The sequence below is a fragment of the Chlamydotis macqueenii genome, chromosome 1, assembly GCF_036417535.1.
Source record: "Chlamydotis macqueenii isolate bChlMac1 chromosome 1, bChlMac1.mat, whole genome shotgun sequence".
Classification (NCBI taxonomy): domain Eukaryota; kingdom Metazoa; phylum Chordata; class Aves; order Otidiformes; family Otididae; genus Chlamydotis; species Chlamydotis macqueenii.
The window spans coordinates 42,416,644-42,439,942 of record NC_141556.1 but is presented as its reverse complement, the minus strand read 5'-3'; the positions used below and the strand labels follow the sequence as shown (position 1 = coordinate 42,439,942).

The window sequence follows — 23,299 nt, the reverse complement described above, 5'->3', positions numbered from 1 at the left end:
GCAATGCCAGTTTGAGGTTTTCCCATCTACTCTGTGCCAGTTATAACTTCTGTCCTCTTCGCTGCAGCCAAACAGTCCTTCAGGAACTGCTGTTTGCTTGTTTCTTTCATTGGTCCAAATCAGTTCTTCAATGGTTTCATGGTCCAACAGTCCATAAACCTTTGAGTTGGTACCATGGAACTGATGGTAAGGTCAACACCCGGACAAGGTAGAGACAAGAAAGGAGGATACAGGTCCAGCACTACTGTCAAACTCTCCATCTTCTCAAGCCACGCCTCAAGGGCAGGTCCCTTCACAAAATTTTGCTCATTAAAATAAATGACTTGTGTGCATTTTTACATGTAATACCTTGCAGGAGACAAATGTTCACACTCAGATTGAAATGGCCACAACTGCTCCTGTGTTTTAAGCTAGATGTGGTCAATCAAGCACCTTGATGATCAATGTACCCATGGATCCCATGTAGTGTTTGCAGAGCTTTCCGCACCCTCTTGGAGACTCCCATAAGGCAAAAGAGCTCATACCAAGGCAAAACTGGAGACCATTAAGTCCTGTTAGACTGAACCTGCTGTAGAAAGCCCAGACAGTTCCTAGGCAGACTGTCCATGCCTGCCTCCAGGCAGTTGCCCACGGTGTGCTCAATCCCTCAATGTTGCTGCCCTTTGCTTTCCTCCCCCTGCCAAATGCACTCAGATTCACTTCCAGGAGCGCATTATATTCCTGCCTATATGAGGGAGACCCAGGACTGGTTACCTGCCCTGCCTAAAACAAGAGGTGAGACAGTAGCTTGTTGGTGTAAGACAATTTTCTGTTATACACAGAAAAACAAATTCCAGGGTATAAGTAGGCAGAATTAAAGGCAAAGCAATACTTTACCTTTACACTCATTTGAGGAACTGAGTATAACTCATATTTGCAGTGACTTTGCCCTTTCCTTCCTTATTTGTCCTTGTCAGTTGTCCTTGCTGTACGTTAACACTACAAATTCTTGCAGAAAAAAATGACAACAACTGTCTTTTTTAATATATATTGTACAATAAACAGCATAACAAAGCCTTAAGCTATAATGGCAACACATACAAAAAAAAGGTACATATATATGGCAAACTGCCAAAATAAATTTTCATGGAGAAGAGTATTTCACTTTCAGACAAATTATACCATAAAAGTGGTGTTATTCTATCCTGGAAAGGTGAAAAGTTTGAGATCTAATCTCTTTTGATCTCTCAGTGACACAAAGAGTAATTTCAAAACCTTTCCATCATTTTTTTTTCTAAAAAAGATACAACTGGAGTTTTATCATCTAAAAATACTGCATAGCACTACATACAAAAGCCTCATAACTGTAACTATTAAGTGTTTTTAAAATAATTGTTCTTTTTTTCTTTCCATCCTTCCCTATGGCCACATCAATGGACTCATGCTGTACCATGCATGAACAAGTCAGAATGTCTTGCTGAACATGACACTGGAGAAATTTTCTGCACTGAGTGCAAGATCCTCAGATATCACTTGCACCCGACATAAAATCATAGAATGGTCAGGATTGGAAGGGACCTTTAAAGGTCATCTATAGTCCAACTGCCCTGCAAGGAACAGGGACATCCCTGACTAGCTCAGGTTGCTCAGAGCCTCATCCAACCTGGCCTTGAATGTTTCCAGGGATGGGGCATCCACCACCTCTCTGGGCAACCTGTTCCAGCGTTCCACCACCCTCATTGTAAAAATTTTTTTCCTAATATCTAATCTAAATCTACCTCCCTCTATTTTGAAATCACTACCCCCCTAGTCCTGTCACAACAGGCCCTACTGAAGAGTCTCTCCCCATCGTTCCTGTAGCCCCTCTTGAGGTACTGGGAGTTCAGACTCCTCCAGGCACCTTGTTGCTTATTACTATGGCCCACTGCCATCACAGAGTCTATCCATATTTGCATGACCTAACCTATCAGAAATGCTCCCTGGCTTGTTCTCTCAAGAGATTCTGTTTTGCAGGCTGAATAAAAGCCATTCAATTTCATATGTGGAGAGACTGGGATAAGCAACACTAAAACCAAAGTACCCTAAAACTTTCTGTCAAAATTCTGTTCCTCTTACAAGAAAGTCCAATATAAATATTTTATTGACCCCATGAAATATAATTTGCTGAAATCACTTGTAGTTTCATAATTTATGTTAAACATGAATATTCCAAAAGATGGTCCCCAAATTCTTGCCTATAAGCAGTGAACAGGTTCTCTCAATAAATTTTGGGAGAACACATTCATTTCTTCCATTATGTGAGACATGTACACATGGAATCAAAATAAACATTTTACAGAAATCACTAATCACCTAGGTTAAACTTTTACACTCAGTTCTGAAGCTTACCCATAATTGCATATTTAATAATACTGTTCATAATCATTTCAGTACTTCTGCCCATGTTATTACAGTCCAAAGCAGATAAAAGGAAGAATAACAATTCCATTAATTGTCTGATTTTTCATAAAAGGATTTACAAATAATAAACAGCTCCCCAGAGAATTTTCCACTCTTAAATATTAAATTCATTCACAAAGGAAAGTACTAGTTTTACTCTGCAGGTGGGGAAACTGAGGCTGAGAAGAGACCAGGGATTTGCTCAGTGACACACAGATGAAGAGGAGCAGGGGCAGGTGGAGAGCTCAGCTTCCTTTGCTAACAAGCCTCTAATCTGCAGGAGAAGCCCCTTTGTGCATAGTGGTACAGTCTAACAACAAAAAGGTATGCATAAAAAGAGACCACTTATTTCTTTGTTATTTTGAGATGATAGATTTTTACATTACAGAAACAGCAAAAATTTTATCCTGAATGTTTAAACACAGTCAGGGCTAATACATCCACCAGCAAAGAACCTTCAGGCTAGGCACATGCTACATAACCTTGGAAAAGCAAGCAGCCACTTCAACCCTTTGACTGGCTGAAGAACAAAGCTTTGGAAATGAACACTTTGAGCTCTCTTATAAAGGGCTGAGAGATTAAAAGTACAGCCAGTAACACAGAAGCCTTTTGAAGCACCTATGGCTGTGGACTTCAAATGCTCACTGGCATGCACTGATATAACAAAACTGGTTATTTAAACTAAACTGAAACCCTGGCACTCACAATTCCATGTATAGGGGTGAAATTATCAGCAGGAGTGAGGGGAAGCAATACTGGAGGAACAGTTTGTAGGCAGGCCAAGACATTTTCTATCTAAACCAAACCTTGCATTTAAGATTTCAATTTTAAATTCATGAGAACAAATGTCATTACAATTCAATTATTTATGAGGAAACTAATAGCACTTAAATGTTTCACCTTATTTCTTCAAACAGCTAAGAAAACTATGCTCAATTATTCACAGGCTGTTGCTGCCTATGCACCCATCAAAAGTGATTTAGACATTTGTCTTCATTTCATACAGTCTCTAGAGGTAAGAGTAAGCAAACAAGGAAGAAAAGGCTAGACCCTATTTTTGTCTACTATTGCAAATAAACCCAGTTCTGTCTCTTGAAATCACTGTCAAGATCAAAAATCTGCTCCATGTAGATATGTGCTAACACTTGGGTCTCCTCCTGCCCTTCCTGGTGTCAAGCCAAAGTTAACTTACCTAAAATATCAGTATAAAGGACCTGTTCTAGGTCCCCCAGCATTGTTATTATGACATCTTCATCCAGATGTGCGGTCCCTTCACGCAAGCAGCCTTCCTCCTCCTCCTCTGCCCAGTTCCTGCTGGGGAAATGGGACTTGCAGGATGCATTTTCATCATCTGATTTTTCTCTCTCCTCATTGTCAATCTCAAAGCCTTCACTTGTACGCCGGTCTCCCAACCTCCTGGACGTCCTGCTCCCAGCAGGTGCTATTGCCTGCAATGCTTGGGGTGCGGTGAGACTGGGGTGGCAGAGAGAGTGCACCGACTGCGAGAGAGCCTTGGAAAGGGAGCCTCTGCTCCCAGCTTCTGCCTCCCGTTGATGGTAACTCTGGCTGGACTTGGAGGCGTTTCCAAACCAGTTCTCCCTGTACGAATATCGCCTCTTCTCCCCTTCGCTGATGAGTGTGAGATTGGTTAGAGACTTCTGCTTCTGAAGACGAACACACCCTCTTCTAACCTCCTTGCCTTGAAACACTGACAGTTCAGCAGATCGCTGCATCTTTCCGGCTGGGGCTTCACCTCAGTTAGATTTCATATTTCTGAGAGGGACAGCAGTTCAATTCTCCCAAAAGGTCTGGGAAGTGATCGCTCCAGCACCACACGCTGCACATCTCAGGTAGCACATACTTGCCGTTGCAAAGAAAAGCACAGCTCAAACACGCAGCGTGGGTACTGTAAATGACTAGACACGCACAGTCACTTTCTTTAAAATTACGCTGCTGCCTCTACTAAGCCACTTCTCTCCCGTCACATTAATCTGCAGTACTTACAGTCATTTTCACTTGGATTTCTCTCAAGCAGAAGAGAGTTGATCAAACACTCTGCTCCAGCACAGAAGTAATCCCAAAAGCCAACTGTGTTTTCCCCTCTCCATCCAATCACCGGTCTCATCAGAACGGTGGGCCCGCATCTCTGTCTACAACTGCCGCCTTCTGAAATCCAAAGTAGGCACAAATGCTGTCTCGGGCTTTCCTCCCCCCTCTCAGCAGATCATGACTGATCCCCGTGCACAGCTCTTCACTTGAGATGGGCTGACACAGAACTGCAAGTACAGCCTCCACGTCAGAGCTCAATAAAGAGCCAAAATTAACCACTGAAGCAAAGCTCTGCACAAACCTCCTTACATTTTAGTATTCAACCTGCATTCCCAGATATATGACTCTTCTCTGCTACTGCAGTGAATGCTGCTGGCTGCCATGGCAGCAAACATCCTGGTGAATTAAACCGGAGACACAGAAGCCTCTGCCCGGTTTACGGTGCCACAGGTTTCAAGACACAGCTTCATCTGAATGGGATGCTACGGTAACAGACCTAGCTCACAGTTCAATCTTATTTTTCTCCCTGAAAGGTAAGGATGACAAACTATTTCTTCCATATCACTGCTACTGCCTGTGCAGGAAGCTAAAAGCAGATTTGCAAACAGACCTTTAGTCTTGCAATTTCTGCTCTAAATAAAAAAAAACATAATTTAAGGTCATAAGCTAAAAAATGGAACACAACAGTACCTATCCAGTAAGGTGATTTATGAAAGGAAATATTTCATTTCTTTCTCCTTAAAATATACCTTGTTTGCATCTCTGTGAGATCCAAAGGCTAGTATAGAATTGAAAAGCTGTAATAAAATAATTGTTTCACAATCTTCTGAAGAAAACCTATCAATGGAATAGTAATTTTTTTTCTAAAGTAACTAATATCATGTCTGAATTAAGTTCACCAGTTCTAAATGTTGTTTTTAAATACATTATTGAGAGAAAGAAGACTTATGTTTAAATATATACCTTTTCTCACAGGGAAATTATATTAATCCCAGACATGATAGACAGACGAACAAAGAACTAGCTGAATTTCATTCTAAATTTTTAGATACAAACTTTTCATCTAGAGACAATTAATTTCATAAAACCTTGTGCAGAATTCTAAAAAATATTAAAATTGCTGTATAACAATATACTGCTTTTGTCAGTGTGAAGATGTGCTCATCTCAAATCCCTAACTGAGAAACCTTGACAGGGACGTAACCTTTAAAAATGCCACCCTAAGAATTACAGATTGCTTGCAGATTTCCTGTATGAATAAACAGGTGTTAACACAGGTGCTAAGCCTCAGTGTACTTCTTGCTTTTCACTGGCTCAGTTTATAGTTTTTGAAGATATATAAGAAGAAAAAAAAAACACATGAGAGAAACTTCTTAGAAATTTTAAAGGGAGAGTACATTTTTTCCCAGGTGACTCTCAGACACACTGAACTAACCTAGAAAAAAAAATTCAGTAGTCTCAAGTGATGATGGTTTTCCATTTCAAATCACTGACACATTCCTAGAAAGACAAGGTCCACAACAAGAGGAGGTACCACTCCCCATCCCCACCTAGTCCACAAAGTCAAAGTAAGACCAGACAAGAATGCTCTGTCAGCCTGAGTACAAAATCATCCCCAATGTTAAATGCCTGCCACTTCTTCAGCATGGAAACAAAAGGCAAGACGTAGATGGTTGCACTGCTGTTGTTTACTTCCAGGGTCTGCCAGTTTATATTGGCATATGTGCCCTTAAAAGGTTTTTATGAACACGCTGGTGCCTGCCTGCAGCAAAGCCCACCATGCTGGCGTGGATGCTGACATGGCCCCAGCTGAAGAAGCGGAGTTCCAGCACCACGTGCATGCTCCCACACATGCTGCCTGCACTGTGCGGATGTCACCACATGGTCAGCACCACCGAAGAAGCTCTTGGGGTTGTTAGAAAGACTTCACAGGGTTGTAATTACAATAGATATTTTTCAAAATTAAGCCAATCTCACTCTTTTCCCCTCAATGGTTTTCAAAGCTCAACATTCAAATTGGTCGAGTACTCTCAGTTGCTGTGTTCCGAATGGAGAGGAAGAACAATGATTTGCCCCTGGACAGCGCAGTGGGATCAAGGGAACAAGATCTTTTCCTACCATAAACAGCAAGGCTGAATCTCTCCCCAGTACTCCAGCCAAATGAATGGTAACTTCTTCACCTGCCCTTGCAAGCCCAAACAGCTACAATCAGTGGCTTGCCCTCATGGTCAGCCAGGTACGGACCTGCAGGCAGGTATGGACCTGCTCCACATCCACACCAAGCTCACAACACGCACGCCTGGTCATATATAGCAGTGACTTCTGCAGTGCTGTATCTGCCCTTAGCAGGCCCTGTGGACAGGCTGTACTCCCTTGCGCTAAGCAATGCTCTGAACAGTGTTGCTGCTTGGCTCTGAGCATGAAGAGATGAGATACAAGACTGCCAGAACTGGCCAGGTAGATGTAGTCCTCTTTCCAGCTGGGAGCAGAAAAACATATGGCAGAGGATTAAATGTCTTTACCCAACGAGCCATGACAAACCTCAGGTATGATGTTGGTCATATGTACACCACCACTCCAGGCTGGAAGGGTCTCTGCTACGGGTAACAACCCAGTGGGTCTCAGTGTCTCTACCGAGCTGTTTCTTCTCCTGCCTGAACTGTTCACTGCAGCCAGCTCCAGCAGTACACAGGACACAGACCATCATCCAGGCACAGGAATGACATCTGAACTCTGTGGGAACCTCATGAGGGTAGCTGGCAGCTCCAGCATCCACCCGTTTCATTTCCTTTTCTACAGACATTAGAAACACAATGAGTCTAATACTGAGATATGGAGGCACTGGGACCAATCACACAATTCGCTCAGCCTTTGTGGGTACAAACACAGTACTACTGCCCTTAATTACAAGATTATATGAACTTTTCTCCCATTAATCCCCCTGCCTCACTTGGTAGACAGATCACAGGATCATTCTTAGGTACAGCAGATACATGCATACATCTTGGACCAAGTGCTCAGCAAAAAGAACACTGAATTTATCCTTCTGCTTCACCACATCTCTCTGCGGGGTGTCATTTTCAATGTGGAAAATTCTCAGGTTTATTTATTGAAAAATACTTTTGTAAAGCTCATCCCTCCATTCTAAAGTTATGAAATACAGCAACAATCAAATACATCTTTCTAAACTAAGCAGACAGTATAGGAGACAAGAGGAGAGCAAATGTCATGACAGAGCATTATTCCCCAACTATCTTGGAATTCAGTGTATTCCTTACCCACCAAAATGGAATATGCTTACATTAAGAACAGTACAGGAAACTTCCCCAATCCATCATACTCAGTGTTACATATTACTTTATTTTAATTGTCTCTCTCATAAAAGGAATGATTAAAATTATTTCAAGGACTAATAATCTAGAGATAAATTTTGCTGTCAGATAAGACTTTCTTTGAAGACTCAGTGCGTAGTTTGGAGCCTTGTAAATGAACTATGTAATAGATCTGCAAATGCATAAGATTATGAATCTCTTCAGCCAAGTTTACTTGAAAAAAAAATATTGTAAATTATTTCCAAACCTATTAATTAACTATTTCCTTCAGAAACAAAAAAAAAGAAGCACAGTAAACACAAAATTTGAAAATTGAGTCATTTTACACTAATCCTGCCATTGATATTGGCCTATAACTCTTAAAATTACTCTTTTATTTCTGCTTCATTCCTCAGATTTTTTATAATTAGTCAATATTTGTAAATTCATGAATAATTATTTAATCAAATACCTTGCATGAAGCTCTTTGAACATGTAAACACTTGTTAAAGCCAAATACTATAACTGATTTCATAAAATAATACTTTGTAGTTACTGGCATGTACAGTTTACAATGGATTACTCAATTATTAACTTACTGACATCGTTCTCTCATCAATTTGCAGCAGGGACTGATGTCACAGCTACTATGAGTAGGAATAGTGGGCAAGAAAGTCTGAACAGCTTGTTCATAGTCATACCATAAAGAACAAATGCCACAGTGAATTACTTTATCAGCCTTCTTTTTTCCTTTCTTGTTTTAAAATCCTCTCTATAAAGTTATACTCCAGTTTCTCAGAAACATAGATACTGAGTAGCCTTGTTGATGCAACTGGTACATAAAATACACAAGAAAAAGTGTTCATACATGACTACAGAACTGGTCCTTATTTATGCCTCCCACATTTCTGTCTGGGATTTCCTGGACAGACGTCTTACACATCTGTGTGCCACATGTGCAATGAGTCTACTGTACGCAGAACGCACCGAAACCACTCCACGGGTGACCCCTGCCTACAAATGGGACTCCTTCAACACTGGCACTGGTATCACCAGCACTGTGCATGCAGAGGAGATCCAAGGTGTGCAGGAAGCCTTACAGCTACCGTGCACGTGCTGCACCGCTGATCTGCACATATTGTGGAAACATCTGGGACTGCTCTGGCTAAGCTGTGCAATATTCAGAGGGGAAAAAAAAAAAAAAGGTAGGAAAAAAGTCTGAAGCACTTCAGATCATATCTGGCACAAATTCCCAGCAGAGACAGAGGAACAGTGAAGAAATCCAGATTTACAGTAGCTCTACCATGAGGCAGAACTAGCTTTAGGCACAAGCCATATGGGAAATTACCCAGGGCAGCAGATACATGGGGACAAGCTATAAATAAAGAGGTTGTTCAGTTCATCAGGGCAGCACTTCTGAGCCCAAGCCTACATCAGCCTCACCATTTCCCTCACCTTCCAGCAACATCCTCCTCTCACAGCTCTGCAAGTAAAATCAAGTGACCACTTGCAGAGAGAAAGACAGGAGAGATTTTAAAGTCAACTAGCTCCCTTAGAAACAGGGAGGAAGACACAGCAGAGGAGAGCTGGAAAGTACCCCTACAGCTTCTCACTTCCCTCTCTACATCCTCCCCAGCAGTTTTAAGCCAGTGGCAAAGGGATGTGAGCTGCCTTGCTGGGCACAGAAACCAGAGCTATGACCACCCACCACTACAGCAAGGAAATCAGCTTGGTTTTGCTATCCTAAATCACTCAGGGAGAATGGTGCCTGAACAACTACTCCTGAAACCTTTTAAAATTATTTTGTTCTCATCCAAGCTTTGCCTATATTGTGGAGGAGCCTTGAACCAGCCATGCTTACAGCATTAGCTTAAAATTGGCTGGCTGATTTTGCCCTGAAGTAGAGTAGGAGCTCTGATACGATCTGCTTGGCTACTTATGGGAGCAGTAATCTTCAGCCAAGAGACAATAACAAACAGGAGTATGTAAATATTCTGAAAGTAGAGAAGCAGTTTGCACAATGATATGGGCTAAGATATCTTAGTCCTGAGCATGTTTGCCTTAGTTGCAAATATCTGACACTGTAAAAATAGTAAAGACTAACAAGTAACACAACATAGGTGGGTCAGCACTTTATGAACACTCTTCTACAAACTGTTTGGTGGTTTCCACAGATGCTCAGTCCCTTGCATGATCTTTATTGACCCTTACTGCCTACCAATATATTGTGCCCATTTGTGTGCCTCCCAAGCTGCAAAAGAAGCTTGAGATAATACAAAGATGATGCCCATCCATAGCAGCAGTGGAAGATTTCAGGAAAATCATAATATCCAAGTGAAAGAAACTCTGGATTCATCTCTTAACACCTTGGATATAAATGACCAGATCAAGGAAATAACCCTTACTTATCTTCTTGCTACTACTGCTATTATCCCTTGATCATAACAGAATAAAGGTACTCCTAAATAACAGCATTTACTTGTCCTTTCTCATGGTTAACCCATCATGGAATATTCCCCTGAACAACCATCACATGATTTTTTTTCCATACAGGTTCATCAATGACAGAATCACCAATGACTTGGTGATCGTTCACCCACACGGACAATTATCTATTCAGCAAATGTAGTATTTGATCCACTCATCCTTTTTGCTGCTAACAGCCAATTATGGGTGACACACATCTGTTTCCCTCTGTATACAACAAACCATTCACCACATTTTTCCAGTGTTTCTGCTTTGCTGCCTATTATGTCAGTCAACTGCTAATGCCAAAGTCTGAATAATCACATTAGAAACATCCCTGATGTCTAGCGCCCTTTAAACCATTTTCTTCTTTTTGATGCTGATCCATTTCTGTTCAGAACAGTAAAAGGCCAGGAGATGCGATATCCTGTTTGATCATTTCAGCAATCGATACCATTTTTTTTCTAGCACCTCTGTGGATAATTCCTTGGAACATGTTTTCATTTATTAAGTGTTTCAATTATACTCTTTATAAATGCAAGACCAATTAGTCTGATTTCTGGATTAATTAAGAATAATTTTTTACTTTAATTTTAACAAGCATGTGTCACCCCTAGGGAACATTTCACTATGTTTCAGGGTGACATACTTATGACAAAAGCTAGCTGTGCAAATAAGGAGTGTTAGACTTGGGAAACTTCCAAAGGGACTGAGACAAACCAGGACAAAACCTCAATTTCAGTATGAGTCAGCTAAATACCAAGGCAATCCCTCAAAGCTCGGGCATCTGATTTCCCTTCTGGTGGAGAGATAATTTTAGACGGATGTGTCAAAAGAGTGCTTTAAAGTGAGTTATATCCTGTGTAAGAAGAACCACATGACTCGTTATAAATTCATCTGAATGTTAAAAATTCAGAGTGAAAGGGCAAAACTACAGGTGAATCCAGTGGGACAAGATTTCACCTTTTATTCTCATAAAAATAATAAGAAGAATAAAGATGCTAATGAAAAAAAAAAATCAAAATAACAGCAACAAAAAATAAACCCCCAAACCCTAACAAAACAGCTCTGGTGAAGAGTCCTTTTGAAAGTACTCCCACACAACTCTGCAGTGCAATTCAGTCCTGATGAGAAAGTCAGCTGTGACACATTTTGCTTTTTGCATCCATAGGCAGAATTATGGCCAGATCCTGGGCTGACAGAAATCAGCATGGCTCTGTTGATTTCAAAGGAGTTATTCCAATATGATTAAAAAAAAAAAAATCCCCTCAGATTTGTAACCTAATAAGGATTTTACTCAAGGTTTACAAGGAATTTCAGAACACAACCTTTAACTGCTTAGCTCTAGCAGCAGCTTAAAAGTCAGGTACAATAGTAAGAATTTGTTCGTTTTCGCATTTTCTGAATAAAGATTCATTGATCAAAGCAAAATGTATGTTGTGTAATTCATGTCTCAATTCTGATGTTATGCGTTAATCTGGTAGATTTTCCACCACTCTTCTTGGATCACTCAGGATGACTCTTAATAAAAATGACTTGAAACCCTGGCTTGTGAAAGCCCAGTTTCTGCAAAATGATGAAGAGGATGTTTGAACAGAAGGAGCCAGTTCAGATAAGAGAACATAGCATTTGAAGCACTAACCATGCATGACCCAAATTTTCTGCATATTTAATACCAGTCATGAATAGAGGTCAGAAGTACTATTTCAACCCATTGCAAAGCATCTGGTAAGAAACTGATTCAAATAAAGAAGTTCCAAGACTTCTCCTGACTTATTGTTACTCACCAGATATCTCCTCTAGGCACTGTTTGGCAGTCTTACTGAACGACAAATCCATTTTAGTAGGACTGGTGCAGGAGTCAGCAGGTGGTAAAGAGGTACTGTCATTTTCTGAGAGAGTTCTGAAATTAAGCAAGAAGATTGATTATTATTATTATTATCTGTCATTCATGTATTAACGGAAACAAATGTTACTTGCACCTCCATTTAGAATCATATCACTATATGGTGAAAACACCATGAATGTCACATTCTTACTGTGTTTGACTCCAGCTACATAACTTTGTAAGCAACTAGATACTCTCTCTGTCTCTTTTCAGGAACAACTCTGAGTTAACGCCAGGAAATGTGGAGCCATTTTCTTTGCTCGCTTTTTCTCTGCAAGACTTGTCAAGAAGTTATAGGCAGAATCTATTTAAATCAGTTAAGTCACATCCCCGCACATATATAAGGGAAATGAAAACTTGTAATTGCTGAAATATTAAGTGAGAAAGGCCATGTGGGAAGAAGCTTATGCAAGGCTGGAATGGAAATCTGGCCCAGATATTTAAATCTATGTACAGCTTCTTTTGATAATGCCCCTTATATAACTCTGGGGAAATGGGATAATACAAGTTTTTCCATTAACTTGATAACAAATAGCCCATATTTTCTTTGTTGGTACATTTCTGCGGATATCATTGATAAATTATAATGGGTACCCTTTGTTGAATACAGTTACTTGGTATTGCATAATGGTAAGTAGCAAGAAATACCCAAGCACAGGGATTATAATACAAAATAAATCATACAATTATCGTCTCTTCTCAAGGAACAGCTGTAGTATCAAGTTTGCACAGGAACTGTTGAACCACGATGCCATTAAATAGCAACCTGTACCACACTTGTATACAGTAAAAGTATACATCTGAAGATACACTAGCCACTTTGTCTTCACTTAGATATTAATTTCTTTCAGATTTCCTGACATCAATAGCACATTCAGTCTTTTGTTTGCTTAAAAGACTAGTGAAATATTGATATCCTAATTTTAAAATGTTACATTTATAGCTCAGTTCTCAAAATTCACCATGAAATGTTTCCAATAACCAACTAAACTGTAAATACAAATACTTAACTGTGTGACGAATGTGTATTTTAGAAGTATAACTAATAAAAACAGCAACTTATATCTCAAAATAATTTTATGACCACTTATTTAAAAAAATTACTTTCCAGTTAACATTTTCTTCAAAGTTACTTACTGAATGGATTTGTTCAACAATTTGTGACAGTAACTGTGGGAGCAGTTGTATGCACGTACAACGGCACAAGTACTGCCGTGGTGGAATTTGTTGATTAGAATGATTTAACTCGGACTCTACTTACACAAAAATAGAAATGTAAATGACGTCTGACTTGATCCACTGCCTTTCTTATCAATTTCTGTACTTTTGAGATGCTGGAAAAGGACAATTGCTCTATAAAAACCTATTTTTGGTTCTCGTCTACTATTTCTCTCTATCATACACTACCGGAAACAGAAGCACAGCACATGCTGCAAGGTCAACTGTGTCCTACTGACCTTGAATGTAATTTTACATTTAGTGCTTAAGGACAGTGTCCTCAGTAACAAAAAGCCCAGTCTATCCCTCCCCAATGAACACACACTGAAATTCCACAGTCCCACCTGCTTCCCCATATTGCTTCAGATCACCAAAATGAATGAGGGGTATGTCTGCTTTCACTGAAAGCCACTTTGAGAGGCCAGGAATGCTCATAAGTATTCCTGTCTGGATTTAGTGTTGAGACATAGTGCTGGATCAGCCCAGGGCAAACTATCAGCCTAAAAACACATCTCAGAAAAAGGCACTCAAAGTAAAGGTAATTGAAGTCATCTACACTCTTTTTGTTAAATCCAAATCATGTTGTTGTCGGGACTGGAAACAAAGTGAGGCTGGAATTTATTAAGAGGAACACCAGAAAAGAGTAGATTGCTTTTGGCCTTGTAGGTAGAGCACCCAGCTAGGTGGGTGCTGTTCAAATATTCCTAGCATTCTCCACAAAACATATAGGGACTTTACATCAGTCCATCTCTGGTTAGAAGGAAGAAGAGATCTTTTTTGCCTAGTCGTCTAACGGCATTGCATTCCTGATTGTACAACTGTTCAACCATCAATCACTGCATCAACCCAGAAGGGTGATGCAAACCCTTCCCTGAGTGACCAAGACACTTATATGTTAAGCTATCTTCTAAGAGAGGATAGAAAGGATCCCTTCCTGTTTATTTGGAAACCTATAATCAGAAAAGGATTAAGTGATCTGAACCCCCATCCGTCACCAACACCCAAGATTTGCACTAATTCTTCAACTAGTGAAGGGAGACAAGTAAAATAGAACTTCAATGATCTAAACTGCTCTCTGGCAGTGACTATCGTCTGTAAAGTCAACACAGATTAATATATAACTCATGTATGTATACATCCTCATATATGGGAACAGAGATACTTATGTTAAAAGGATGAGATCTCTCTCCAGCAGTACAAACAAGTAATGAGTGACTTACAGCAACTATGTAAACTTCAGCATGATGAGAGAATAGGTTTACTTAAAATAACAATGAATACAAATTTTCACTTGTTCACAACTTTGCTTGCCTAGGTAACATCAAAACTTTTAGAGATATGTCGAATACCAATTAAAGCATATTTCCATTATTCAGTGTTTTGTTGGCTTTTTTTCCCCATTTTCAAAAACCTGATGCACCTATAACTAGGAAGATAAGTTGACAAACACTGTGAGAAGAGGTACTTGCAAAGATTTCCATTCCAAATTTTAGAATCTGATCAGTGGGATTAATTGCAGCACAAAATCCAGTTTCTGGGACATAAGATGGCATTAGAATCTAAGCCTTAAAGGAAAAATACTGAATAGCAAAGATCATGTAATGCTAATCATTTTAAAATGTTTGATTTAATTTGTAGAAAGAAAACCATGGAAACACAAACCAAATGTAAATATGATGTGGTTTTCTTAAATTCATAGGCAGCCTGAAATAACAGATCTAAGAAGCGTGAAATGTCGCTTTTATCTTACTTGAAACTTGAAAGTTTAAATATAATGTAAAATAAATGTGATTTGCTATCAAAACAAATAACAAAGAAACTGCTATACTGACTTCATTCAGCATTTTTATGTTTAATTTGGTAAAAACATAAATGATTCTAATTATGTAAGGCAACAACAGAAATCCCACAGAGGACTACGAATTTTGTAGCAGTCTGCTTACTTGAAAATTGGTTCTTTATTGTGGAAGCAATGGGCCAAAAAGCATCTTGTGACAACAGTACCCCAAGGAGGAACCTGGAGATGTGGCTCTCATCAATAGCTCTTCTCCCACCAGGTCTCCACTGAGTTACCAGTTGCCAGCACTTCCACAGCAGCCCTGACTTTTGGTGCATGATGGCCAAGGCTCTGCTTTTTTCTGCAGTCAAGCTTAGTCCAGATGGGCTGAGAATGCTCTAGGGGTGAAAGACTTCCAAGCAAAATCATGTGGGAGCCTCAGCTCTTGGGGAACAACGAGGCCCAGGTACAGACTGAGTATCTAAAACTTCAAGTTGCTTTGCTTGTCACAGGTTGTGGTACCTTGGATCAAGCATGTAGATGCCTCTTTGCTTAGCTCAACACTTCTAATTCAAAAAAACAGCAAGGTAAAATTGTGAAATTTGTCTTCCCCTATACTTCTGGCTTTTACTTCTTTCTGTGGGACATATTAATCCTATGAATAACTGAAATGATCTCTGCAGGACTGCAGCACAGATTAAACCTAAGGCAAGCAAACAGTAAATTAAGATCTTCTCATTAACCTTACACATTGGCCTTAATGAATGGCCCTCTACCCATTCACAGTCCACTGCCATAAAAAAAAAAAAAAAAAAAAAAATTCTTGCATCTCTTTTGATCTCAAGAAAAGTGAAAAGAATTTCAGTTTAGTCAAAGTAACCCCATTAATATTTCTTCTAGTGCTGTGCATCTGTAATGCAAGTTAATTCAGGTAACCATCATGAAAACAAGGCAATTTGTTTTCTATTTTAATCACAGTAATCAGATAATATATTTATCCCCAACCCACTGAGTTACATGCTACCTATTTGTAAAAGCATCAAACTCGCTTAATGGGACAAGTCCTGCTCTCAGTCACACCTGTGCAAGCTCATGCAGTTTGATTAAAATGAGCCTGTACAGGAGTAATTAAGAACAGAATTTGGAACACTACTTAATAAGCTGTCTTTAACACAGTCAGTCATTTCCTGTCCCTAATGAAATAGCCAACCTTTGATAAACACAGATAACATCAAAGATTTGTTTGGTTTTCACCCAACATTCCAAAAGATATCAGATGAATATGCTGGTTTTTTTTTTCAACATCTCTCTGAGGTGCAGCTGTCTTCAATGTGTATCACTGTCAGTGTAACAGACTGGCAGGACCACATCTGGAATATGAGCAGTTTGATCCCCCCATGTTCAAGACATGTGAGTTAAATTGGGAACAGCTGCAGGGAAGGGCTACTAGGATGCTCATGGGGAAGAAGAAACACTTCTGAAAGGAAATAAAAGAGATTATTTGGTTTTGCCTTGCAAAAGAGAAGGAAGGGGATGGGATTATTCCCTCACATACCTAAAAAGAGTGATCAAAAAGAGGGAAAACATCTGTTTAAGTAAAAGGGCAATATTAATAAAGTAATAAATGGATACATTCTCATCATGTGGGTTGCAAACAACTAACAATGTCATGAGTAAGTTTCTGGAGGAATCTTCCCATTGGAGTAGTGGGAATTAACTAGTTCAAAATAAAGCTTAGTTGGTTTATAAAATGGTTAATATAGTCACCAGAGACAGAAGACTGAACAGAATATCCTTTTTTGGTCCTTTATCCTAGATTTTAATGATTATTTAGTCAAAGGAACAAAGCCACACTTGACTCTACAATAATTTAAAATAATAACTTCAGATCAAAACAGCAAGCAACTGAATTATCGAGCTACTGTTTTAATTCAATATTAATCAAATACGTGTTTACAATGATTTCTTTGCTTATTATCCTCCTTCTCATCTCTTGAGCCAATACCTCTACACTGGAAACGTTTCTTGCACAATTACTTGAAAATCAAGAATGAGAAAATGGAAGGATTTTTCTAAACACCATGTTTTTGTTACAAGCAACACTGTTGGGTGGCAATGTCTAGCACTACCTATGATTGTAAAATTTTCATGATGACTGTTGTTTTATTTTCACAACAGTAATATCAATAACAGAGATCAATAAAGCACTGCAGTAAAACTGTGAATCATCACATTTTTAAAGAAAGAGTTGCAGTCTGTTTAGCAGCACAATCTATTTAACAAGCACAATTAACTGATAGAATGTATTTTACTGAAAACTTAATTTTAACTCCACAATTAGTGACCACAAGTAGCTTGCAGTCATTAAAACTGGACATAAATATGGCTTCAACAAAGCCTGCAGATGCTGTGTTTGCAGGATCCTTGAAAAGTAGTTTAATTTTTTCCCTAAGTCAGTATAAAAACATCCTGAACAGGCAGCTGGAATTGAATTTCACTATGCCTCCAGAGGTGCAACCAGATTATACCCTCCTTCCCATCTGTCACCACTCTGCACTTCCCATGCACCCTTGAAGCTATGATCAATCACCATATAGGAAAGGAGATAGGAAGGAGATTTTAGTATATTTAGTATAATAAATATGTTTGTTTATTATACAGATATTTCCTTTCTCTGCCCTTATCTAGTGAATGCTTCACTCTTCACAGAATCATAAAGTAATTCAGATGAGAAATATGTTCTAGATGCCATCTGGTCCAATGTCCTGCTCAAAGCAGGTCTGGTTACATTATGTTGCTCAGGGCCTCATTGGGTTGAGTTGAACAGATAGAGCTTCCACAGCCTCTCTGGGCAGCCTGCTCCAGGGTTTCACCACCCTCCAGGTAAAAATATTTTTTCTCACTTTTAATCAGCATCTCCCCTGCTGTAATTTGCATCTGTTACCTCTCATCCTATCACTCTGCATTTCACAGAAGAGTCTGGCTCCATCTTCTCTATACCAATCTGTTAGGTAGCTGAAGTTACCGTTTTCTTATTCTTCATCGGCAAAAGGAGTGCCAAACTGGTTTGTGTAGTCCAGTGTTGACACTGAAAGAGTACCTCTGCAAGGTCTCATTTCAGACAGCACTGAAATTTCTTCCAGATGTTAATATCATTAAAATACAGCTTTAGCTGAAGAAATGAAATTTAGGCGATGAACAACATAGAAGCGTGGCTGAGGATGATGAGTGGTCAGCTAATTCTCTGCAGCAGTTTCTATACTTTCAGCATTTCAGGCAGTAACCAATTCCTGAGCACCACAGCCTCTGGGATTCAGGCATTTCAGATTCTATATTCCAGCCATGGAAAAGAGACTCACTAAGGTCCTACAGCGGTTACTGGAGGAGTCAATAAAATAAGATGAAACTGCAGTACCTGTGTCCAGTTGCACACTTGATGTAGGCTTATGATGATTTAAATCAACTATAGATTTGCCCCATGGAGTGAGGTAACATTGTATTACTCCCGGGAGTACTAGTTGTGTTTCTCATTTTACAGTAATAATGCAAACTCACACAATTTGGCATACAAAAAATAATGCAATGATTGCATACAACAGGTTCTTCTCCGTGCTGAAAATGTTTGGAATTGCAGGTTATATTACACTTTTGAGCAAAGTGTAGGAAAGCTAAGAACTCCAAATAATGAGCAATTAGCCTGTTATTCTCTTAATAAGATTTTAGGAGAAAGATTCAGATTTCTTTTTTTGTTGTTGTTGTTTTCATTAAAGCCTCTTTTTTCCTGTTTTCACTGTAACCTAGTACACCCTAAACTTCTGTGTTACTCTCCTCCATCTGAAATTTAAGTGCCACTAGGAAGAGAACTAAATTCTATGACCAATTTCAAAACAACTCTAAGGGAATCTGGCAGATGGCACAATTCCATCTTCCTCCAATTCTGTCTATGTAGAAGAATGTGTAATTTAAAGTAGTAGCTGGTATACGTTAAACAATTATACAGTCTTTCACACTTTCCTTATAGATGTTTTTCCTGTTGTATCTCTCTTACCAAGCTTTCTGGCAACTAAGTTACATCTACTTCAGCCTTTCTTATATCAGTTGGACCCTGAAGTCAATTTTGGAGGGGACACATAAGGGCCTGTAAATAACACATTCATAACTGCATTTGAAAATAAATAATCACTTGTTAAGGAAGATGGAAGAATTTAAATTATACTCATTTAGATTATCTCAAATGCAACTCTGACTGTTGCTGCTAATCTTTGAAGAGAAGTAATAATCCCATAGGAATTCCCATGCCGTAGTGTTTAAGAGGCATAAAAGTACAATGCGATATCAGACAGGACAAAGCACCAAGAACGCAAAGCTGAATTGTGCAATATAGCATTTCAGAACCTCCCAGTGAAACAGTATTTTCTATCTACTGTTCATTAACAAAAATACACAACTCCTTGAAAACATGAGTGTTGGTAACTGTTACAGCATTGCAGTCCCTGTTTAATCAAAATACACACCAGCCTTAAAGAAACTCTTTGGAATACTCTTTAACTCACAGATGTACAGTAATATCCTCTTGGGTAATAATCAAATCTTGTAAAATATATGATATCTGCAGGTATCAGCACCAAACCAGAAAAACCACTAGTTTACTTATCCTCGTGCCAACAGCGTAAACTGATCACAGCAGTATCCTGCAGTATTCTGTAGGATTCTGGATTAAAAGCACTGCATATTTAATAAATTATATTGAAACATTTTACAAGGACTGCAACACAAACTCACTGAGACTTGATACTCCTTCTAGCTGTAAAAAAACCCCGCTAGTCTGAATGGTAACTATTGTTTATTAACTGGTTGATCTATAGCAGCTAACAAGTGCACCTGAAAATTCTGTCTATAAATTGTGGTGATTGCTCAGAAAACAGTTATGGTTAAGAGCAAGAAAATGTAAATACAGTACCCCAGCTTCATGCACAATTCTACTTGCCATATGTCCACAAAATTAAATATGCTGACCTTGGAAATTTGGATATTTAATCCTTGGTTATATCTATATTCTTCTATGAAATCATTGTGTACTATTACAAAGCCCTTGAGAGTTGTAAGGAAAGTAGTTACTGTGTATTTTTTTGGGTCAGATTCTGCTCTCAGTTACAGAGATACACATTGAAGTAACCTCATCAAAGTCAGTCTATTACCCTGGGTTTATGGCATTCTGAGATCAGAAGTCGGCTCTGAGAATTTTATTTTCATGCGAGATTTAACTTCAAATACAGTCTCCTTTGCTGTTTGTTTGAAGCAAACAGATTATTATTAATACCAAATTTTACTGCAAGATGCGTGCTTCTACTGCCCTTTAAAATCCAAAATACATTTTGCTTCATGATGAAGCTTAAAGAATGATAAGATATCTCCACCATGCAATGAAATGGCGTCAATATGTGGTAAAATTGCCATTAAATAGCCCATGCATCTGAAGGCAAAGCATAGCTTCTTTCTCTCCTTATATATGCAGCCTAACAGATATGTAGGCCATCCTATGTACCACGCTGCAAATCGTCTGTATCGCTGATGTTATTCCCGACAGTTGTAAAGAAACATGCATATTAAGCACATTCAGTGATACATTTAATTGAAACTCAAGAGGCTACCCACTGCATATTAGAATAAATATAACCTATATTATGCCTTTCCCCCCTCCCATACGATTTTCTGAACTGCTTTTGTTCAGAATTAACTTAAACAGTTGATCACTCATCCAGATTGGTTTTGAAGTTGTGTTTAGTTGTGTGTAATGATATATATACTCCCTCAGAGCCTACTTCAGCATCTCTTTAATCTTTAGCCAAGATTATCTACAGTACTACTCACTAACAAAAACTGCCAGTATATTTTGCTTAATAATGCATTTGTCATTTTATCAGATGTTAAATTTACCCACAACTGTAGCTAAAGCCCTCCAACAGCTGACATCTGAAATCATTATTCAAAACAGCCTGCCAGTCTTTCTACACTTACTCTGTCTTCTGAGCTGTACAACAGTGAGATCTCTCAACTTCTCTTCAGTTGCTCTACCATATAGCAAAACAAATTCAGGCAAAGGTTGATGCAGTTAACTGTTCATTCATCTATTCCAGAGTCTTGGCCATCAGAAGAGTTTGTATCACCTTTAAAAAATATCTGCCTCCATGGAATTAATCTATGCCTAGTTTATGTATAAAACCAAATAGGAAAAAGGACCTGCAAACAGCAACCTTTTCTCTCTCCCCAAAATGTTGAAATATTTTTGAATACTTGCAAAAGTTTGTGTATGGTTTTTCCTTTAATATCCTACAAGTACTGTTACATAACCTGAAAACATCAGCAGTTTATTTTAGGATTTTTTAAGAGAACAGTGTATTTCAAGCAAATATTATTGAATATCAGCAAATAAATGCTGAGGTACTTAAACTGCCAGCAAGAATATTCACACTAGAAACCTGACTCAGTCATGACCTTTCAAAAGTAGCACAGGGAATGTATAATGTAATTTGTATTTCTAATCAAAACATCCTGAATTTTAAATGGCAAATATTTGCAGTGGATTGCTTTTGTACAAGGTAGACACTCAGAGTTCTTGGAAGAAATTGTTCCTACAGTAACATTAATTAAAAAATAATATTAGCAAAACACGTGCATGATGCTATGACAGAAACTGGGAGATAAGACACACAAGTGTGATCCACCATCACTCTATCCATTTTAGCTCTCTTTCCTAAATGGTAACACAACACCAATTTCCCTCCGTGACCTTACCTATAAATGAAAGGAGCTACTGTGGCAGTGTTGGGGTGACTGTATTGCTGTTGCTGAGGAAGCTGGACGACACCATTTCCTGTGCCTTGGCTGCTGCTTGCAGCCATCGAGGCCGACAGAGCCGCGGAGGACCCCTGGGTGAGAGCTGCACTTGGTTCTCTCCCTTCAGAAGATGCAAGACCAGAGGAAGGAGAAGCCTTCTCACTAAGCTGAGATTTTGCTGTTGACTGGGACTGGTTTCCTTTTGTAGTCCTCAGTTTTTCAACCTCCTTACTTCCCGTGCACGTGGATGAAGTGCTCTGCTTTGCCGTTGGCACCTTTGATCCCGGTTTTGGGATCCCACTAGAAGATGGTATTAAACTTTCCTTCTTGGCCGCTGTTGTCTTGCTCCCCTTTGGGATTAAGCTTGCAATTTTTGAGCTCTTCTTTGTAGATGTTTCAGTGACCTGGTCCTTCTCTTCCTTGACTATTTTCTCAGTGCAAACTTTGTTTTTGTCCCTGTTCTTTTCCTCTTTGTCCTTTGGCTGTAGCAAAGACTTTTTATTGCTGAGATTTTTGCTTCCAGCTTTTGGAGGGGTTAACTTCGGTGATACTTTAGGACTGCTACTTGTGGAGCCGCCGCTGTTCACCCCACCGCTTAAGACATCCATTTCACCACACTCTGAAAAAGTATCATCCTCTCTCCCACTGTCACTAGGTCCTGAGCTCAGCGACATAGGAGGTCTCAGAGCAGTCCTAGCATTAACCAGCTTGAATTTTTCCAGCATAGATTTCTGTCCAGATGAAGGGGGCTTCACGCCTTCAGAAGGGGGTGGTTTGAGTCTGTCTGAGGATGGAGTAGGGGAGGTTGCGGGACTAGGCTGCTTCACGGACAACATGGTAGAGGTCGCACTGTGTTTGACATTCATGGATTTGCTGCGCCAAGGCTTGCTGGCACTTGGAGAGGGTATGGCAGAGACCTGCTGCTGCCCGGTGCTGGTAGGATGCTGCACATTTCCATTCATGCCTGCAGATGGGTGAGGGCCTTTTGGTGAATCTGCTTAAAAAACAGAGGGAACCATAATAGTACAGTTATTCTCCCATCTCCTGCTTGAAGGTGATATCATAACTCCTCTGGCATTGAAAACACAATTACATGTGATTTATAACAAACATAATTTACACATGCATAGAATATGAAGGATGCTAATCAAAAACGCCTATTTTTCCCCCCACAATCATGGTGTTGTTCAATACCTCTAGGAGCTTAAGAGAGCCTTGGAAACACCTTCCTTGTAACCATTTCATTATGAAAATTAAACCTTCCAATTTAAAGATTTTCTATTTAATAAGTGATAAAGGAATTCTTCCAATCACTTGTTAGTAATAAAACACTGA

The 23,299-nt window shown here is 39.3% G+C and overlaps 1 protein-coding gene across 7 annotated transcripts in view; it reads right to left on the bottom strand.

Moving 5' to 3' along the window:
• NAV3 (neuron navigator 3) overlaps positions 1-23,299 on the bottom strand; it is a 275,097-nt gene that overhangs the window by 115,433 nt on the left and 136,365 nt on the right. For 5 of the 7 annotated variants that reach the window (XM_086749670.1, XM_086749690.1, XM_086749711.1 and 2 more), the window contains 2 exons: positions 21,923-22,961; positions 12,032-12,147 (listed from right to left, as the gene is read on the bottom strand). In XM_086749670.1, the coding sequence (XP_086605796.1) occupies positions 12,032-12,147; positions 21,923-22,961 (1,155 nt within the window). The remainder of the gene's footprint in view (positions 1-12,031; positions 12,148-21,922; positions 22,962-23,299) is intronic. The other 2 variants (XM_086749680.1, XM_086749698.1) reach the window with 1 other exon arrangement.